Raw genomic sequence first — 20,277 nt, 5'->3', positions numbered from 1 at the left:
TTAATAACAGAGGCTCCCAACACCCCATCCTTCTGAGATGTCAGCAGCTGATGGACCTTTGGACCATGTTTAAGTATTGCCTGTAAACTGTGAGAGTATTTAGTCCTCCAATAGAGGAAAATGGAGAATGTCTTTTTCTCTTCAGCTTTAAGGGTTTCATTTGATTTCTGGCATGAGGGGCCTCCATGCGGATTCAATAGTAAAGCTATCAGTCACTTAAAGGCTGGGTCAGCTGCTGGTTTCAATGCTGGTAGAAAGAACGCAAGTATGAGGAGGAGGATAGAAGGAGGAGGATAGGAGGAGGAGGATAGTGACACTAAATGTGAAACTCTTCTTTCCCTGTGCTTCATCTGAGCACCACTGCACTAAGATGTGGCACCTGGCTCGGCTTGATAGCCATAAATAAGATTATGTTGTGTCAGTGCTACTAGCGCACACACCATTAAACACACATCCCCCTGCCTGCTCAGCAGTTTGGAAGGAAAGCTACACATTGATGTGAGAGAGGCGGGAGGGGAGCAATTATTCTGGCACTATGGAAAGCCTTTTTCCCAGAGAAATTCCAGAGGATTTGAAATGTGTCCCTCGGGATACACCCATGATCCCAAACAGGACCGTGAAGCCTACTCATGCAAATCCAGGAGCCGGATTAATACATCGGGCTGCAAAGACTTTTTTGAGTCAAGAATTCTAAATAAAAAGCAAATTTTTGTGAGCTTTTTTCAGCAAATCATCATATCACACGTCTCAGAAGCTTATATCCCGAAGGATATCATGGACATGACTGAATATACTCTACGAGGTGGGGTCTTCCAGATTCCCCTCAGCTGTTTGTGTGGTGATGGTATAAAAACATCCAGAGAGAATTGATAGTGAAGCAAGTCATTCTGCATTAATTTCCATATAATCAAGATGAATTTGTATTCTGTACATCTTTCAATCCCCGTCTGTCCTTCCTCTGTTTTTCTGACCATCTATCAAACTGAAGGAGCGGTAAACTTTCTCCCCCTGCTCCCCCCCTGTCTCTCGCCTTCACAGCCTCCCCCTCCCCTGCAGTAGAGTCTTAGCGGTGGGGCGGCGTTGTGAGATATGTCGACTGATGATCAATATGACCTTGAGATGTGCGCCGGGAGATTGTCAGGATCCCCCGCCCCCAGCTCCCGAAGCCTTTCCCTTCCTGTATCCTCCACTCTTCATTTCACTGCCTCCTTCTCTCACTCTCCCTGTTGCCGTGCCACTCTCAGAGCCTTTCGGTTCTCTTTCTCCTCATCTCTCACCCTCTGTTTATTACGGTGTAATTTATTGGCGTGAATACAAATAAGGGTGTGTTTCCTCCGTCTAACTCTCTGATATTACTTAATTTCCTAGAATACATGCTATTCACTCCATCACTCAGTCGAGTCATGGTTTGCTCAATCCTGCTCTAGAGGAATATTGGATTAAAGCAATTAAAACATAACAATGATGCTTGTTTTAGAGCAAACGCAAATTTGGATCCAGAGTAAGAAATCATTGATGTGACTGGTACTTCATCACAGGACCTAGAAGTTGTGTGTCAGCATCAACTAGAAAGGTTTTTTTTGTTAGAAAATTATGTTGTCGATTGAGAAAGAGATGTGATTCAAGTTCCCACATTTTTTATTAATTATGTTTTTGGAGCATTTTCTTTATCTAGGATTATTTCAAATCATTTTGTAGCTTTATTTGTACAACATCTATGCAGCAAATGATCCAGGCCGGGAGTCAGACCACGAAAGAAGAGCATTTAATGTTGTGTGTGTACATAACTCATTTAGACTTTGTTTTTTTAACACAGTAACCCAACTGAGAGGTGCTGGTAAGTGTAGAGTCCTGCAGAAGGTTGGCTACCCATAGGTAAAGTTGTGTAAAGAAAAAATGAATAAACTTGAGAGTGGGGATGCAAATTCGTTGCTAAAATATGAAATATGAAATTAAGACATTAAATAAGGTCTCATCCTTGCGAAAACATGACATTTCTATTGTCATGGAGATCAGCTAACTCGCGTTTTTAACCACTGGTTACAAATGTATGAGTCTTTACCCATGTATGGAGACAACAGAGAGATTCTAACTCCTCAGTGTACCAGGACACAGGCAGCTCTGCTCCTGTAAGACAACACACAGTTGTCCTCCTCTTGTTTGATTCATTTGTTATTGTAAGGTGCTGCAGTGTTCTTTGTTGAACATGGAGAAGAATGTGGAGCTTGTGTGAAAGTGTCTTGGGAATGCTGGCTCATCCACATTTACAGTTAAGCCGTGAATAAAGACATTTATTGTAATTTGCACTTTGTAAATAATCTATTAACCCGTTATTACTTCTCAATAATGGAGTAGCTATTGCAAAATGTTAAAATATACTGCTCTTTGTGTTGGTGTCACTCCTCCCTTAACAAACTGCTGAAATTAACATTTTAATTATAGTAACAAAAGTATAACACTGTCAAAGATTTACTATTCAAACGAATTTAATAGATTGCTTAAATTGTTCCTCTTCAAAATTGAATTCTCTCATTATACACTCTGGCACAAACGATTTTTCTTCTGCAGTTTTTTGATTTGATAGTGAATCAATCGGATCACTTCCTATTCTTACTGTGTCATATTTTGTCTCAGGTTATATTGAGAAACTAAAAATGAAACCTTTACACCGACACTGATCCCAAAAAGTTTTTTTCTTACCTCCTCCACCAGCTGCAGCATACGACGAGTGCTCTCCAGTGACTGTGGACAGACAGGAGATATGATTAGTGTCCATTTGTGATCACAGGCCACATTTATACAACATTATAAAGCAGCGTTTTCTGCAGTGTGTAGCAAATAAACCGACACAATCATGTGTCCGTGTTCGCTCATTGAATTGTGCATAAGTGGAGTCAATTTGAACAATCAGAACAGAGACAGGATCAATAGCTGATGTTTATCGACACGAAACTCACAGAGACAGACTGTCCACATTTCCAGTATTGAATTTGGCAGATCTTATAATAGGACATTTGGTAGTAGGCACAGCGGCTGAATCGACTGAAGCTACTGAATTGCTTACTCTGGGCTACATGATGTGGATTCGGAGTCGGGATCAAAAGCTTGATTTTTTTAGTGGTTTTAGGCAAGTTTAAGATCCAGTAAGTCACCAGCCATGAACTCACGGATACAGTTAAAACGACTGCATTGTAAAGAAGGCATTCTTTGATCCTGCTCTATCCCTTCCTCCCTGACAGTTGGGTGTCTATTATTAGCCTGTGTGCTGATAGATATGTAGCTGCACGTTCCGCTCCTCTCTCTAACAAGCATGATGCTGCAGAGCACAGCTTGCTAGCCGGAGCCACTCGGCGGGGACAGCGCCCTGTGATATCTCGTCCTTCACACAATGACACAGCTTCTCCTCGCTGTGCTCGCTGCGAGCACGGCTGATCCTGGAGCAGTAGGGGGGGTTGAAGAAAGGGGGGGTTGGGTGAGGAATCGAAGCAAGTGCAGCCTCGATTTGAGGCAAACGTTTTTTGATGAAGTCAGTCTTCATTAAGTTTTTTTTCCTCCTTTCAGCTCATCTGTCCATTTCCTCAGTCTTTCATCTTTCCCTTCACCCATTTTCTGGGATTTCGTCTGAAGTCAGGCCACCGATATTCGATACGCTCGTTAATTAGAGCTCCTCCTTGTGTTCTTTGATGTGTCATTTGCATCACATGAGCTGCTGTCCTCTCTGTGGATCTGAGAGTTAATGTAAGTCAGTGCAACAGACGAGAAAAAGGGTTATTCTGACGCCGCCATTTTGTGCATGCCCAATGTTCACGCATGTGCATGTGTGTGTTAAATATTCTGCTCAGCTGTGCCAGTGTGAGTCATATGTGAAGCTGGAGGGTTATGGGCTGATCTGCTCTGGGCCACGACTGAGACTCTCTCTCTCTCTAAGACTCACCCACCCACAAACACACACACAAACACACACACACACACACACACACACACACACACACACACACACACACACACAAACACACACACATGCAGAAGCTGTACCACATTCCTACACACAAACGAAAACAATCCCGCAGTAATTTATGTAGTCTGGTACAGTCACACACACACACACACACAGCCCTGGGCAGACAATAACATGGTGCTGTATAATTTCTATTATTATTCATTCAAGGTCTGAAGGTACTTCTGCGACTTCTCTAAAATCATTTTGACATTATTCTATAAAACATTCTTCATATTATGAGAATGGAGTTAAACCTGAGACTTTTGGTTTGTTCAAAATCTTTTACCAATTGACTTTGCTTGAATTACAACTACATGTCTCTGTTAGTCCGCGTGTGTACGTGTGTACATGCCGTCATGTCGGCACGCCATCACGAGTCGTTCTCACCTCATCGGCAAGCTGGTCAGCACGTTGCTGCATGTCTGACAGCTCATTGCGCATGTCCGCGTCATCTGCCATGGCTGCTAGATGTGGGGGGTGGAGGAGGTCTCCAACAGGGAAGAGAAGATCCTAGTGGGAGTCCGGGGAGGGCTGGAAGAGAGATAGAGAGAGAGAGATAAGAGGAAAAGCCTTTAGGATGGAGAGCTGGATGCTGCAGTGGAAACAGCTGAATCCACGGAGGCATTGAACCGTCTTCAGGCTTTGGATAACTTGATGTGCGACTTATGTTTCATCAAGGAAGGAGCATGTAGCAGTAATCACATGCGGGACCAACATCAGCACAGCATCATATTAGCATGCTCTTCTCTTTGAGCCTCCCGGAGCTGTCTGATGAGGAGGATTAGACACAAGCAGCAGTGGCAACGTTTGACTGGAGGTGGTGGTGACCAGCGGGTTGAAGCCACAGATTTTGCAACAAAATCCCTCAACAATCACTTAGTTTCACAACTTATTCAAGACAAACTAAGGCTAATTCTAGGGTAATTCATTCCTTTTTATCTTTGTTGGCTGTATACATCCGTCATTGGGGAACATGTCCTGGTAGGACGCCCTTGAGCACCTCTGGCATCAAGTCCCTCTGGATAACAACAACAGCTAAAAGCCAAAGGTACAAAAAAGTGAAATGTACTGCGCAGGGGACGAGGAGGAAAATAAAAGAACAAAGAAGCATGTCATGAAACAAATAGGCAAAATGAATGTGGATCACTCTTATAAAATCATACAATGAATGTAATGAAACCAAGGGGTAGCCAATTGGGAGCTGCTGTGTCCAGAGCCCTCGCAAGTGTTTCAGGCGGTATAATGGAGGATTAGGAAGATCTTGCAGCAGCAGCGTTTGTTTATTGGGTTGTGAATGGAAAGGGAAAAGGCGGCTGAGGTTTGCAGAGGAATGCCAGTCTCAGAGAGGCAGGATTGACTGGGATTTTGCAGGATTAGCCACAGAGAGACATAAACAGCCGTGTTAGCCCCGTAGCTGTGATCCCGTCCAACCCTCTGCGGGTCATGAGACTGGCATCACCAGTCAAATAGTGTAGCATCTGCAGATGTAGGATTACTGGGAGCTAACTCCGAAGATGATCTTAAAACAACTTGTCTTCTGTCAGCTAAATTGGAGATTATCAGCGGATATGTCTATGAGACGTCGTCACAAACTAGCATCCACATTTACATGACAAATTTTTCCTTTCCACTGTTTTCTGATTATGAGGTCATTCTTCAACCGTAATGGAGTCTAGTACCGAGCAGGAAATAAGGATCGATATGGGATCAACATTTCTTTTTATACATATCCGTAGGGAAGTTAAATAAAAAACAAAGAAATATTTGTGATATTAACACTGAATCAATCACTGGAATATGAGAGCGCCACAATGCGATTCAACACCCAACTGCAGCTCTACAAAGGTTTTAGAGTCTTTTGGCCCATTGTTTTGGAGGATCATGGCTCTGGAGTGAACGCTAACCTCTGAGAGCAAAAGAGCCCTGATGCTGGTAAAGAAAGTCACCCACCCAACAACATTCATATATTTGCTCTGGAGTTGATAGTACGTCAGTAATTGTTTTAAAATTGTGAGGCACATTCAATATTATTGTTTCTGTTATTTAAACCTCCCCTCTAATGGAGAGTTTTGCACAAAATGTATTTTTTCCCATTTTAAAACATTTCTTACAGTTAAGTCTATGGATAAGTATATTTTTTGTCAACAATGGATTACTAGATAAATTATTGCTAAAAAACTATCCTCTAAAATTTGATGCCATACATCAGAAACAAATTGTGCAGCTATCTGGTTAACTCACGTAGCTGCTACAATAAGCCAGACACTTCCCTGCTGCTCTGTATCTGCTACATGTCCTGGTTTCTTCAGCATATGAGGTGTTAATATGTCAGTGTTGTGTTAACAGACGGTTTCTACCTCCCACAAGGTAATAAAGTACTGGGGTGTGAAGGTGAGCAAAAATATTAGAGCGAACCAACATCGAAACTTGACTTGCAAACCTCTGTGTTAATGTGCCTCTCCAGTCTTCTGCTTTACCTAACTCTGCATGGAATGATTCATGTTAATTGTGCCAGTTGTCTGAAAAGTATAACATGTAAAAGTAAAATTTCCATTTAGTGGAGTGATAAAGATGACAATCTATTTCTCCTTCATATTCACTTCATTGTTAATTCAATGAGATGCTTTTGTTTGTTTGTTTTTTGTTGAGTCTTATGTGGCTACTGTATGTACATGTGTGTGTGGTGGACCTCGGCAGAATAGCCTAAGCTTATGCTGGTGCTTATGGGGATACGAATAAGGAAGAAAGTAACAGCAAAATACATTGCACCACCACGAAAGCATTACAGAGGAAACAGTTGAGATGATCAAGTGCATTGGCAAGAGAGTGTGTGCTTCTTATTGGACAGATGGCTTCTTCCACCTGGACATGCATCATCCTGGTGACTGAGCGAGCAGCGTCTGGTTGGTATTCTGCCTCCGAGGTCCTGATGTACCCTTCGTGTTTGATTCATCCACTTGTGTGCACAGAGACGTTCGCATTAAAAACATCTGCCAGCCAGAAGTCTGAATCATTAAAGCCTCCCTGGGCTAAGATATATGTCAATCGTTCATGTCCGTGGATGGATTCAGTCATGCATATAGATCAACAGCTGTATCAGAATGATTAAGTCCTGCACAGTCTCTTTTTTATTGTCACATTTGAATGGCAGATCCTTATATAGATTGTTCCAATATAGTCAGATGCAATTATATTTGTGAATCCCATTCATTCCATCACCTCCCTGCTCTGACTTCTCACATCACTCCCCCTTTCCCTCTCGCTCCCCTGCATCGCTTCAAAACAGCAGCGGCCATGTTGGGTTACATAAACCCACGACCGGACTGTGCATTGCCTAATGTCTGAACCGAGTCAAAACCTCTTCAGAGCGACTCGCTGAAGGAGGAGAGGGGCATCATCGCCCGCCTGCATGTGCAGCCATGTAACTTAATTCAGGCAATTGCGTTTTAACAGGCCAGGCTGACCTTTTACTTTACATCTCAATTAAGCTCCACATTTTTGCATCTTAGTGCCCTGAGCACCGCCCGCTTCAGCACCGGAGCAAGTTCATCAACAGAACGGATCCAGTGTGGAGGAGGCCTTACGTTAGAAAACGCTCTTCTAATCAGCTCATTCATCTGTGGGCAAGTTTTGGTGTTGGATTTTATTCCATTTAAATGTATTCATATATCTGAATACAGCTTTGGACTGTACTCTACTGCAACCTGTGAATCACTGAAGTACTGGGTCGTGTGGTGACACTTGAGCGGGTTCCATTGAAGGACGAGGATCATGGTAAATGGTCAAAGGCTACGAGAAAATAGTTTTTGGTTTATTATTAGATATCTTTAAGACACAACTAATGTGAAAGTTTAGAGACAATAAATAATCTGTGTTCAGATTCATTACTCTGTTAAAATTAAAAAGGAGTTAATGCAAACATTTGCCTAAATTGTCACCTCCAGACATCTATGTGATACATGTTTGTTTCAACAGGCTTTTCTGATTATATGAGACAGTGGGGATGTAAAGAGACATGCAGCAAAGAGCTGAGATTCAAACCCAGACTCAGTCTGAATATATCGTATACGACTCGATGAAGTACCAGCAAGGCCGTCCTGCGTGTCCTCGACTTGTGCAGCTGTGATAAAACAAATATTTTCTCCTCTGGTCAGTATGTTAATTTTACCATTTTTATGCACTGACATGCAGCTCTGTGTTCAGCTGCAGTGCAAGATCACACTGTGCTCTCCTCCTAAATCCATTGCCTGGCATAATCACTGATGCACAAACTAGAATCAATTAAAATGAACAAAGGAGAGTCATTTCAAAAGGCATCTGAGCTAATTAATTCCAGCCAATCAACACCCAAAAGCTAAAGTAAGAGCTCAAACACCTTCTGACTTTATCTCAAGACCAATGAGTGCAATATTCTTCATCACTGATCCCATAGAACAATAGAAGGTATAGATATATAAAGAGAAGCTACTGACACATAGGTCGTTACCACCTGAAAATGCCACTGAGACTAACCGGAACAAGAATTAAAGTGGTGGCCTTTGAGTTACAGAATCTTTAACCAGCAGACCCGAGCCTGCCATCCATAAAATGGTGCTTGTCAAAGGACACTAATTCGTCTGGAGATTCCCGACTGATTAAATGTTGGGCCGTCCAACTGAGAGATTGTTTTTAATCACTCACACAAAGTCCTCTGTCAGCACATTGGAGGAAGATTATAAACTTCCGACTGGACAAATCAGGAACTCTTAATCTGGCTAAAGTGGGCCTCCAGTGTGCACGTGCCGTATTCATCACAACACGTGCCAAAAATAGGTCTACTCATTAAAAAAACGTTTTTGCACACTCTTGCAGGAAATTTAATATTTTACATTAATGCTAATGTATACAAATTGGTATATTAACTCCTCTGCTCACTCAGATAAGTAACTGCTTTCAAAACTAAATAAACCTAATTTTATCAGTAACAGTAATCACTCTATCCTGTAATCAGACTACAGATATCCAGTTATCTATAATCCTTGATGACTAATATATTACCTCTGCCAAGGAGCTTATGTTTTAATTTGTGATTGCGTGTCTGTTAGTTAGCAGGATTACACAAAAACTATGCAGATTTCTACAAAACTTGTTGGAAAGATGCGGTATGGGTCTGGTACATTTGAATGCAGGAATTTGTTTTCTCCAATCTACATAACACTGTCAGATAGGATAGACATTCATTAAAATATTTCCCCGAGAATAATTTATTGATCTTGATGAAAACATAAATCTATGATATCTATGAGTGTGTGTAATGTGGTGCAGCTTGGCTGAAGCGAAGGGGACTGTTGGGGCTGGGCAGCGGTATGAGCTCTATCGAGGGACATTCTAGTGGCAAGTTACTTTCATTTGTCATAAGGAGTGGTATAAAAACTGACAGAATCCTTTATGTATCTAACACCGAGGAAACATCACTAACCATCTGCCACAAATGTCGCCAAAAGCCCCTCATTCCCATTGTTAACAGCGGACGGAAATATAAAGGTAATCGGCTCCATTCACTGTATATCTCCTTTGTTGACTTTAAACCAATCCATTTTGAGTATGTCAACCGCTGTGTGTTGACACACACCCACACAACCTTTGCCCTTGAGCTTCTGTCAACTTGTCATCGTGTGTTACTCTGATGCAGACATCTATGACAGGAAATGGTGAGAGCTGTGACCCTCTGTCCTGAATTTAACAGGAAGGTAATAAAGAGCAACAGCAGGGGAAAAAAAGTACCAAGCTCAACGTGATTAAAATCACACAACTATGGCTGTGGCACGGTGCGCTAAACACACAAACCCACCACTGTCCTGTGTGGCAGGCGCACACTTTATTACATCCATGTTGCCCTTGGCAGTGTGAAGTTTGCTGATTAGCATGATTCAATTTATGGCAAAAGAAATGGTGCAGTGATTTATAGGAGTCGTGCTTAGCAATAATTATCATAGATTTCAAGGCAATTAGAGGAATGAGGATGAGCCCTGCACATTCATCAACAGTATGTGGAATAACTAGCTGAGCCCTAGAACATGGCTATTGCCTCTATGGAACCGTCTCTGTATTAATCGAAACATCCATGAATGTTTGATAGAGCATCCATCTTTCAAGCTCCATCCATCCGTCTGTCCATCCGTCCATCAATCCCCCTGTTTACTGTCCTGTTTACTAGAACTGACACTTCAGTGTTATAGCCATGGGGCCTATAAAGAAAGATATGAAGATTCCCTTATTTCCATTCCCCATTCATGCCCTCCCAGAGGAGGTGGATGGCATATTTCATACCCTGTCCAATCACATTCTACCTGCAGAAGATTACCAGCCCCCATCAGCTGCTCCTCCTCAACTCTTTCTCCGTTCTTTTCTCCTATATCGTTTGATAACTTTCATTTCTCCTGTATGTCTTTTATCTTTGTCTTCCTTCCTCTGTAAAGTTTGCAGTTGCAACCACTGAATCCAGTCATCTAAACGGCATCAATAAGAGTGAATCTCACATTAAGATAATAGCAAATTCTGTAATGCAGTACAGTATATGATCACAAGCTAGAACAAGTCATGTTCCTTTGGTAAATGCAATGCATCCTGATGAAAATCACAGCTCCTTAATTAGAAAATGTGCACAAAAGCATTTGGCTGCCATTTTGTTTGCTTTCTAGTTTTAATTTCAGGTATCAATCATCTATCTTTATCTTTCTTGAACGTCAGATCCTTGATGAAAACGTGGCGTGGACACCGTCTGTTGGAGGCTTCAGAACACACACGAATGTGATAGATACAGTTTGGCAATTTGAAAAATATATTTTTGCTCTACTTAACCAGCTTATGATTCGCTCAGAATGAGAACGAGACCAACAGAGTGTTCAAATGACAATAACTGGAAATAAAGGTCATCCTCAGGCCTGGCAGTTTAAAACAAACCATCTCACTGCAGTCAGCACAGTAACACATGAATGTGAATGGCGTCTGTAAAAAAAAAAGATATTGTTATGTAAAAGGAGTTAATTGTGAAGGTTTCTATAGTGCTTCACTTATATGGCAGTTATCTCCCATTGCAGATGACCGCAGTAACAAAAGCTGTAATAGTTCATGTGATAAAAGATCGTTTTGATTTGGTCACAAATGACAATGCAAAAGTGAAATGACATGTAATCCTGTCAAGACTCCAGCTGCCATTTTGCAGCTTAGAAGAACACTTAATGATTCTGTACGCCGAATTGCTTCTTCCAATTAAAAGCATTTTGGTTTGGAGGTTTCAGCATATTATGACCATGACAACAAGATGACACTGTCCTTCCAGGAACCACAGCAAGCCTCAACAGCTGTGATGTAACATTACTCATCGAGCCCAAGTGTCCCGACAGCTCCCTCTATAACGAGGAGCTAGCATTAAGTGCCACAGCGACATTCCAGTTGCTCGCTCTTATAAGAATACCATGAATTATTGACCTGAGGAGTCCAAGACCCCATCACTTATTCATCCGGCTCATCCCACTGTAACCAATCACATAAATCTGCAGGTGAACGGCTTCAGAACGAGGATGGCCTTTCAAAAAGACTGAATTAAATTGGCCATTAAAACTAGATTTCCAAAAGGTTACATTATTTGTCTACTGGTCGATCATCACAGAATCACGCAGGAATCCTGAGATCTCTTCATTCATTAGGGATGGGAGCGTTTGGTCGGTCAAACATTCGTTATCATTAACATGCAAAATTATATAGCTGACTAATATTTGCATGTTGGCATTGTTGCACTGATGTTAGCATTTAGTTTAAAGAGCTGCTAGCGTGGTTGTACACTGAAATATATTAACCTAAAGACTTACTTATTTACAGTTATACTGACACCAACCCATTTAGGTATGATTTTAAAAACATGTCAAGAAAATCACTGGTTTAGCTTTTTATATCTGAAAAATTTCCTTTATAATCTACGATGTTAAATTAAATAACCTTGGTTAGTGGCCTGTTCAGACAAAAACAAATCATCAGACCATGTATAACTATAAACCATTTGAACACAAACACATCTGCATTCAAACCTAAACTCAGTCACGCAATCTGCATCGTTGAATTACAGTGTCACTTTCATGATATACTGTCTAAACAAGTGGTAGGAATTCACTTATGCAGGCTGACATCAGGACACCATGTTTGTCCTGAAGGTTTGCATACAGAATAAGATGAGATGGGAAGGGGGGATGGGAAGAGAAGCTAAATCTATCAGTTAAACTAAGCGGCAGAGGCAGCTCCATAGACAAAAGCATGACTCAATTTCACAATGTATGGTTTGATCACCATAAAAGCAGCAGTGACTTGGTCAGCGAGGAACTAACATGCTTTGTTTTCTATGTACAGGATTGCTAAGACTCAGACATGATCTATTCACAATACCCTACAAGGCATGTTTGGCAACACATAAGCAAATCCTACAAGACACATCTTATCCATGCCCCGTGGCAGTGTACTAAGCTATTTACAGTCGAGGCTGAGGGAAAAGCAGACGAAAGAATTTACACTTGGAAATGAACAGGGAGGTTTCTAAAGTGTTTAAAGTGATGTTGACAGCTTCTCATCAGTGTGGAGTGTGGAGTGTGTTTCTGGGACGCTGAGTCTCTAACTTTACAGCTTTCTGGAAGCAGCGTGTTCATGGTATTCCGGTCACACATCTACTCTCATTAACTATCTTTCCAGAGTGACCGCTCACTCCAAACAGCTTGAGGGATGTGGCCACAAGACGATCTGTGCGTATGTTGGTGTGAAAACTGCAGTGCGGCTCGTCGATGATCATTCAGCGCTGAGGTAAAAACAATGTCATCATCATATTTATTGTCTCTTTAAGGCGATGTTGCGGCTGCATTTTCCAAAAGAGACCAGAGAGTCTTTAAAGGTTTGCTAGATGAGGACAAGCCTGGTGATTTCCTACATCCCTTTGCCCACTGTTACTGAGCTGCTGCTTATCAGCCAGGTCCCTGCTTCTTGGAAACAAGCGCGGGGCAGAATAGAAAGGACAATAGACCAGACAGGAACATCTCAGTGGTGCAGGCCGACGAGTTTTTCTTTTAAACCCAGGTAGGGAGATGAGAGAAACAGAAAGTAAACACGAATAGGGCTGAAAAATGATTAAAATGAGGCCTTATTTAGTATGCATAGCTTACCACGCCCTTCAGCCCAGTGCTCACAGTCACCACTGTGGTTTCTGTGAGTGAAAGGGGTTCTGGCTTCATCATTTCGCCCACTCAAGGGAGCACCCAGAGCCACATTTATTACAGAGCGGCTGTGACGTTTTGGCTGCTAGAGGGCCGCGGAGATATGACATTTGGCAAGCGAGAGGTGACAGGGAATGCTCCTCATGGGCTGATGCTGGCAGTAAAGTTGAGAGGAGACAGAGCAGGTTGGTTCAGACGGGGTGGAGGGGGGTTTGGGATGTTGGTGGTTCTGAATTGGAAGCACAACCTATCGTGTTTTACAACGTCATAAATGTCAGGGAGAGCGAGGTGCGAAGGCTCTCCGGGTGAAAGATGCAGCAGATGTTCTTTTGATAGCTGTGACTTAGATGGAATCTCAGGCGGGAAACTCTGAAGTATAAAGTGTCAAAAGGAAGCATTCCTGATGGTTTAGCAGTGCAGCACTAAGGGTCCAACAATCTGTTAGGCCCTAATCAATATCGATGACTTTCATTTCCCTTTTGGTCACAACTTTTTTTTCTAGCATGGAGCAGATTAGCACACTTGGGGATTATAGAACGTGTTGCCAGCAGAAAAGAAAATTCCAATCCTTAAACCCATGAGCTTAATTTCGCAGTTCAACAAGATACATCCAATTCTCATTCGACATGATTCTCTGATCATTCACGCTCATAAGTTATAGTATCCAGGCCACTTCAGTGTCACATTAAAGCCTGTTAAATATTTGAGGAGTCATAAAATTAACATTTAAGTGCACACAGCGGATGAGAAAAACCTGACAGGAAACACATAAACATAAGAAATGACACCTCTGCTTCCTTCTTCACCTGTAGCCACTAAGTAACTGCTGAATACTTCTTTGTGGATTTTTGAAATATCAGTGCTAATAAAAAAAAAGTCCAAAAAAGTCAAAGAGTTCAAGACAACAAAGAACAGTCCAAAATCCAAAGATCTAAGTCTACTAGCATAGAGGAAGATATTTCAATATTTCTGTTCATACATTAAATACTGCAGTGCTGACCTCCAGTGCTGGTTAGTCTAAAGGGTTGATAACACAGATACTGCTCAGAAGTGATACATGGACATTGATGCTAAGGCATTATGAATTCATCTAAACAGATTTAATAAACCTGTGTTGTGACTGTGTAGCTAAAAACTAATCACATAGTCAAACCATATGTATAATAATACATAATACATCAGACCATGCATGCTATTATGCCCTGCGCAGCTCTTTATACTGTAATACAGTGTGTGCTCCATGTTGGAGTTTAAAAGTGACAACACTCAGCTGAAAAAAAACAAAAAATGAACTATGAGACATATCAGACTGATAAAGGTTTAAGTTAAAGCAATGCAGAGGCTGACCGGCACCAACAGGCCTGGTCAGCTGCACTGCAGCATCATAAATAACCCAGCCCGACTGAGACCTGCAGCAACAACATCCCCAGAAAAAGCCACAAAACAATCGACTGAACCTTGAATGAAAACCATCCCCACACTCCACTCGGGGTCATGTTTGCAGAAGACTGATACAGTCGTATTATCCCTGCACCTGAGCACACCCGGGCCATGCAGCGCAGAGCACAGAAGGTGCATTCATGTTGATCCAGGCAGATTGATTGAGGCATTTTGCTTCACTGATGCAGGGCTAAGATGTCTATAAATGCTTTTATTCTGGAAATGGAAGCTTTAGTCATGTAAGGGATGCTTAAGAATACAATGCTACCAAAGCATTGGCTAATGCTGGTGGTGAAAATGATACGTTTGAAGCTACAGATCAATGTGAAACCATAGCAGGCTGCATCGTACCCTGCACATGAACACACACATGTAATTTCACTCCATCGGCTTGCCATAGCAAAATCTGACACCCAAGGTTTATTCCTGGGCATCTGGAATTTAAAATTAGTTCTGGATGATTCCAATAGAGGCAAAGATCGGATTTATGAAACATTAATGACATTTTTTACTTCACAATTTCTTCAAAAGATTCAACCTATCAATCATTTTCTTTAGCACTTTCCCTCAAATTTATATCCATATTTGAATTTTCTGTCTACACTCTTTTCTTCCTCTTTCTGACCACTCTCATTTGCTCTCCCTAAACTCATTTTATTAATCAAAAGAATAACTGTCTGAACCTGAGACAGCAGAAGAGAGGACAGATGGTAGAAAGATGACAGTGCCTGTCTCATAAATGTACCTTTAAAAGGTAAAATAATGGCAGACTTCTTGATTCTTGGTTCCAGAAAGGCTTCAAAAGTGAAAGCATCGCTTGGGAGATAATATTAACCACATCACGTCTGTGAAAGGATACAACTGATGTGAGATAAACTAAACTAAATTTAGAGAAGCTTTGCTTTTGTGCAAGAATTAATAGACTAATGCTGCTCATACCTGCTACCTATCTCCGTTAATAACCATTCAGACTACCCCACAAAATGAGACAACGGTTTCGTCCAGACTAGTTTTAGAAATCACACTTACACACTTTCTAATAAAAGCTTCAGTGACATTGTGAAACTGTGTTTTCTCTCTACGGTCCTGCAGCCTCAGGATTGGCCATTTTGTTTCTCTGTGTTTGTAAGTAAGGGGAAACAAAAAAGCAATACAAGTTGTTTTCTTTCTTTTTTGCTGTTGTGTATCTTGCTAGTACTAGCGAACAACACTCTTTGTTTAAAATAACCACAGAAACATTGTTTGACACTGAAACATTAGTTTAATATTTTAAGAAAATATGCTTAAATGTGAATAATTGATGCCAATCACTTGTTTTGACGCTAAATGGGAAGGAAAAGCCAACATCTGGTAAGCTTAGCTTAGCTTACACACTGGAAACAGGAGGAATTGGCCCTATGCAAAGCTAACAAGAGCCTCCTATCAAACTAAATGGCACCAAAAGATCAAAAAAGTACTCGGTTACAGGAATGTGTTAGCCTATGTTTTATCCTAATATATCCTTCATAAAATCACACGTTCTTATCAATTGATTTTGATTAGTTAGAACAATTAGTGAACTCTGGAGGTGCTGGTTGTCTTTAGACAGCCGTTTCCCTGTTTTCCTACTTTGTTCTAACCTATGCTAACTGGCTGGTAGTTTAGGCATAACAATAGTACCAAACTCCTAATGTGATTCTTAAAAAATACAAAATGTTTCATCTTTACTTTAAAATGCATCTGCAGTAGATTCATCATGACTTTTTGTTTACGTCGTTTGATTTACAGTTTTTGCTCAAACCCCCTCGTATGCTTAGACTTTTGTAAAATGTTATATGTCGTCAATTTTTTCATGAAAGGAGATAGTGCAAAACCCACTTAGAATGTAACCCCCTTTGTGAATCCCTTGTCGTAACCTCAGACCGAATCGCCGTCTCCTCCGGCTCTGGACGATGAATTCAGAATTGGCATCACTATTTATAAAATAAAGAGAGAGAGAACAGCATGTCTGACCACCTCATTCAGGATAAGTCAGTGGTGCTAATGCGACAGCAGCAGTCGGAGCTCTGCTGAATCCAGGAGGAAGAATGGGTCTGTCATGCAGCTAAAGCCTGAACTGCGCAGTGACAGTTAGAAACCACCAGAAAGGGCTTTAAATTCACACTCCCCATCCAGGACACTTCACAAAAGAGGAAGCAGGACTGGTTCTGTGCTGAAAGACACTTCATGAATGTCATTGATGTAGAAATAAAAACCCATTTCTATCTGTACGTCAAGCAGAAGCTGTCATTGTGTCCATTTGTACACAAAGTCAGAGCCGAAGCTTCTTTTGTGATGCTGCACCTGTCCTTCTTAGGCCATTAGTCATTTGTGGAAGGAAACAGGGTATTTACTCTTGAACTCAGGCCCACGATTTAAAAAGGTAACTGCTAGTGCTTGAAACAATACTAAAGGTGTCTGATATGTCAACATTTCAGAAGCTCATAATCTATTATAAAACAAAATCTAAATGTGATGAAATCTCTCCATTTTAAGAGACGCAGTTGGAGAAATGCCAAAGAGCCCCTACGTCAAATATGAAATTCACGTTCAAACAGAGATTTTACATGACTCTAGCATAAGGGTAATATTATGGCTTGCTCTGTTAAAGGCTTTTCAGACCTTAGAAATCCTTAAGGCTGTCTTTAGGACGGGAGGAAAAACCTGTACCTGCACCAAAACGCACAATGCGCAGCCGGCGTTCAGTATTCACCAGCGTGGCTCACAGAGGCTTTAGCTCCATTTCAGAAGAGCTCAACACGAACATGACTAAAAGTGATCCTGTGAGATGCACAACGGCCGGGGTGTTTCTGAGAAAACAATCAGTGGATGGTTGATGGTGTTGTGAGTCACCCATTTATCCACAGAGCAGTCCCTTCACGGAGCGGTCGGTACAGGCCTGACACCCCCCCCCCCCCCTGCCTCCACCACCACCTCCAACCCCATCCCTGCTTCTGTCTCGCTCTCCCTCCTCCTCTCTGCAGTCCGAACAGTTCAAGCAGCATAAACGTGACAGGGGAGAGCGTTTATGGCAAGCAGAGCATCCCTTGGGGGTGTGACTGTGTTCTCTTAATGCTGTAGGCTATAATGTGCCATTGTCATGAATACAAAGCTGGCAGTGTCCACTGGGCTTTCCTTTACATGAACTCATAGCCTATGTGTTTACGTATGTGTTTGAAACACAAATAAGGTCATTAAAAAAACCCACTTAAGGAATGTACGGCGCACACTGCAGGATTTTTTCAGTGATGTGACAAATCAACCCTAAGCATCTGCCAGTGACCGTGAGCCAGCAAGACCCACCGCCCCATGTGGTAGGAACTGCTAAATAAACCAGATGCATCAGAAATCAGTAGGACATCACGATCGGATCTGTCGCATCGTCAAAACCAGCAATCCTCCCGTCTCTGTTCTGGCATCACCAGGCTTGGGCACCTCTCATAGCAGCGGCGCACAACAGGCAGCACATGGCGTCTATCCTCCACACATGAATCCCCAAATTGACTCGTGTTTGTCACCAGGACCTCCACGGGCCTAGCTGCAGACATCGATCACGTTCTCCAGGAGAGGCGTGTGTTCAGTATGGTTGATATGAAATGGAATTTGGACCAGCAAACACCCGCTCAGCTCTTGCGTGGTTAAGATAATTCAATCTTATTGGGTCACGGTGAGAAACGTGTCTGATCTTTCCGTGGCACCGTGTGTGGCGTGTCCGCAGGTTAATGCAGCAAACACCTGTGGAGAGTGCCCGTACACCAATGTAGCGCACGGGCATCGTGCACCACGCGCGATTGACAAGACGGGGCTCAGTGACGGATCTGTGCGTGGATTGATGGATGAATGAGAGGGGGGGAGAGGTGGTGGGAGAATGGGGGAGGGGGCGTCATAGTGCGGGTTTCACCGCGCTCCTCCCCGGCGTCCCCCCCCCCCCTCTCCATTTCACGCCCACCCCCTCACCGGGATATTTCCCGATCCCCCCTTCAAAGCCCAAATCTGAAATGCGTAAATGAAGCTCACGTTTGACCGCTAGCGATGCAAAGACATTGCGTTCAGAGAAAAAACGAAAAGAAATAAATAAAAGGAAAAGGCGCATTCAAGGAGCTGGATCATGCTTCATGCCCCCTCCCTCCTGTTTATATCGGCTCTCCTCCAACCCAACGACCCCACCATGGCGCAGTTTACCAGTATTCTCTCAGTAAACCATCCGCATTTTTTTTAGACACAATGTGTTTGTTTTCTTGTCTTTTCTCTGTCTGACGTGCTGTGCCACAGCCACGATGATGGATTTCACCGTGTTGCTGCCACACCAGCGGTCTGTGGGCTGCCTGCTGCAGCTGTCTCGGTCAGCCACGACACGGGTTTGTCTGATGAGAATAACCCCCTCGTTTCACACCGGCTGAGCGTAATATGGTTTCAACACAGTCTCATTTAATCTCCCTGCATTATTCGTGTTTGGATTCAGACTGAACCTGTTGAGAGGTTTGTGTGTTCTGTCTCTGCCGCTGTCCGTGGTGCTGAACCCGCCGAAAACGCCCACATTGGATAATACGCATTATAGCGCACCGCATCCATCCCCTCGGCGATCCACTGCGCGTTTGAGATTTATCACCCGGGGACTTCACTACCTCCTTTCCTCCCTCCTCTCCTTCTTCCAAACCTTTCTCCTGATCACACTATGAACAGCGCTGCAAAACATCCACCACATCGCCCAAAAACGACTAGGAGCCCAGAAGCATGTAGGTACAACGCATGGAATTTAGGCAGACCTTCACAAACCTTTGCTGCTCCATAGTGTGCAAAAACGCAAACCGGGTGAAGCAAGACATGGCAAAGATGGAGTAGAGGAAATGTCTCATTACCTGCGCCTGTTGTCGGTGCCCTGCAGTCAGTATTGGAGGTAATGTCTGCGTATATCAACAGCTATACCGACCCTCTCCTTCTCTCTCGGTATATGACTGGGATGCTGCAAAGGCACTGCTCGTCTACTCAGTCCTCCTCGTTTCTTCTTCAAGTGGGAGGGGGGCGGTGATGGGGGGGGGGGGCGGGGGGGGGGAGCGTGGCAGCAGTGCAGCTCTCGTCAAAGATGGCGGACACTTTTGACGTCAGCAGCAGCTTTTAATAGATATTTGTCAGAGAAGGAGAGAGACAGAGAGAGAGAGAGACTTCAGAAAGTCTTTGATACAATGGGCAGCTGCACAGGACAGCAACACAACAACTGAGTATTTTAGATGGTTTTGAATTAAAGGCCTGCCGCTGTTTTGTATCTCATATCACGCAAATGTCAGTTTAGATATACAGTGGATATCTATATGTATCAATCTTTCGTAGATTACCAGATTTGGTCTATATAGGCCTATTAGTACAGATTTGGCCCATAGGATCATTTCACTTGTAAACGTTTCATAGCCCATTGTGCATTCGAATAAAATATTATTAAGCTTATTATCGTGGGGAACTTACAGTCACTCTTCAAGTTGGCCTCCAATTCAGTATCAATGGGACTATCTTCATTAAATGTCAAATGAAATCTGACTGATCTGTTTTTCACTGATGGATGTGACGGGGACTAAAGTAACTGTTGGTACA

At 42.6% G+C, this 20,277-nt stretch overlaps 1 protein-coding gene across 2 annotated transcripts in view; it reads right to left on the bottom strand.

The window, feature by feature from the left end:
• Window positions 1-19,698, bottom strand: part of snap25a (synaptosome associated protein 25a) — a 33,863-nt gene extending 14,165 nt beyond the window's left edge. For both annotated transcript variants that reach the window (XM_062411863.1, XM_062411862.1), the window contains exons 1-3: window positions 19,551-19,698; window positions 4,388-4,531; window positions 2,701-2,742 (exon numbers count right to left, since the gene is read on the bottom strand). In XM_062411863.1, the coding sequence (XP_062267847.1) occupies window positions 2,701-2,742; window positions 4,388-4,459 (114 nt within the window). In that variant the 5' untranslated portion in view covers window positions 4,460-4,531; window positions 19,551-19,698. The remainder of the gene's footprint in view (window positions 1-2,700; window positions 2,743-4,387; window positions 4,532-19,550) is intronic.
• Between the last annotated feature and the right edge of the window lie 579 nt (window positions 19,699-20,277).

The sequence above is a fragment of the Platichthys flesus genome, chromosome 18 (assembly GCF_949316205.1).
Source record: "Platichthys flesus chromosome 18, fPlaFle2.1, whole genome shotgun sequence".
NCBI lineage: Eukaryota > Metazoa > Chordata > Actinopteri > Pleuronectiformes > Pleuronectidae > Platichthys > Platichthys flesus.
The sequence above is the reverse complement of the archived record's forward strand: the minus strand, read 5'-3'. Positions and strand labels throughout refer to the sequence as shown.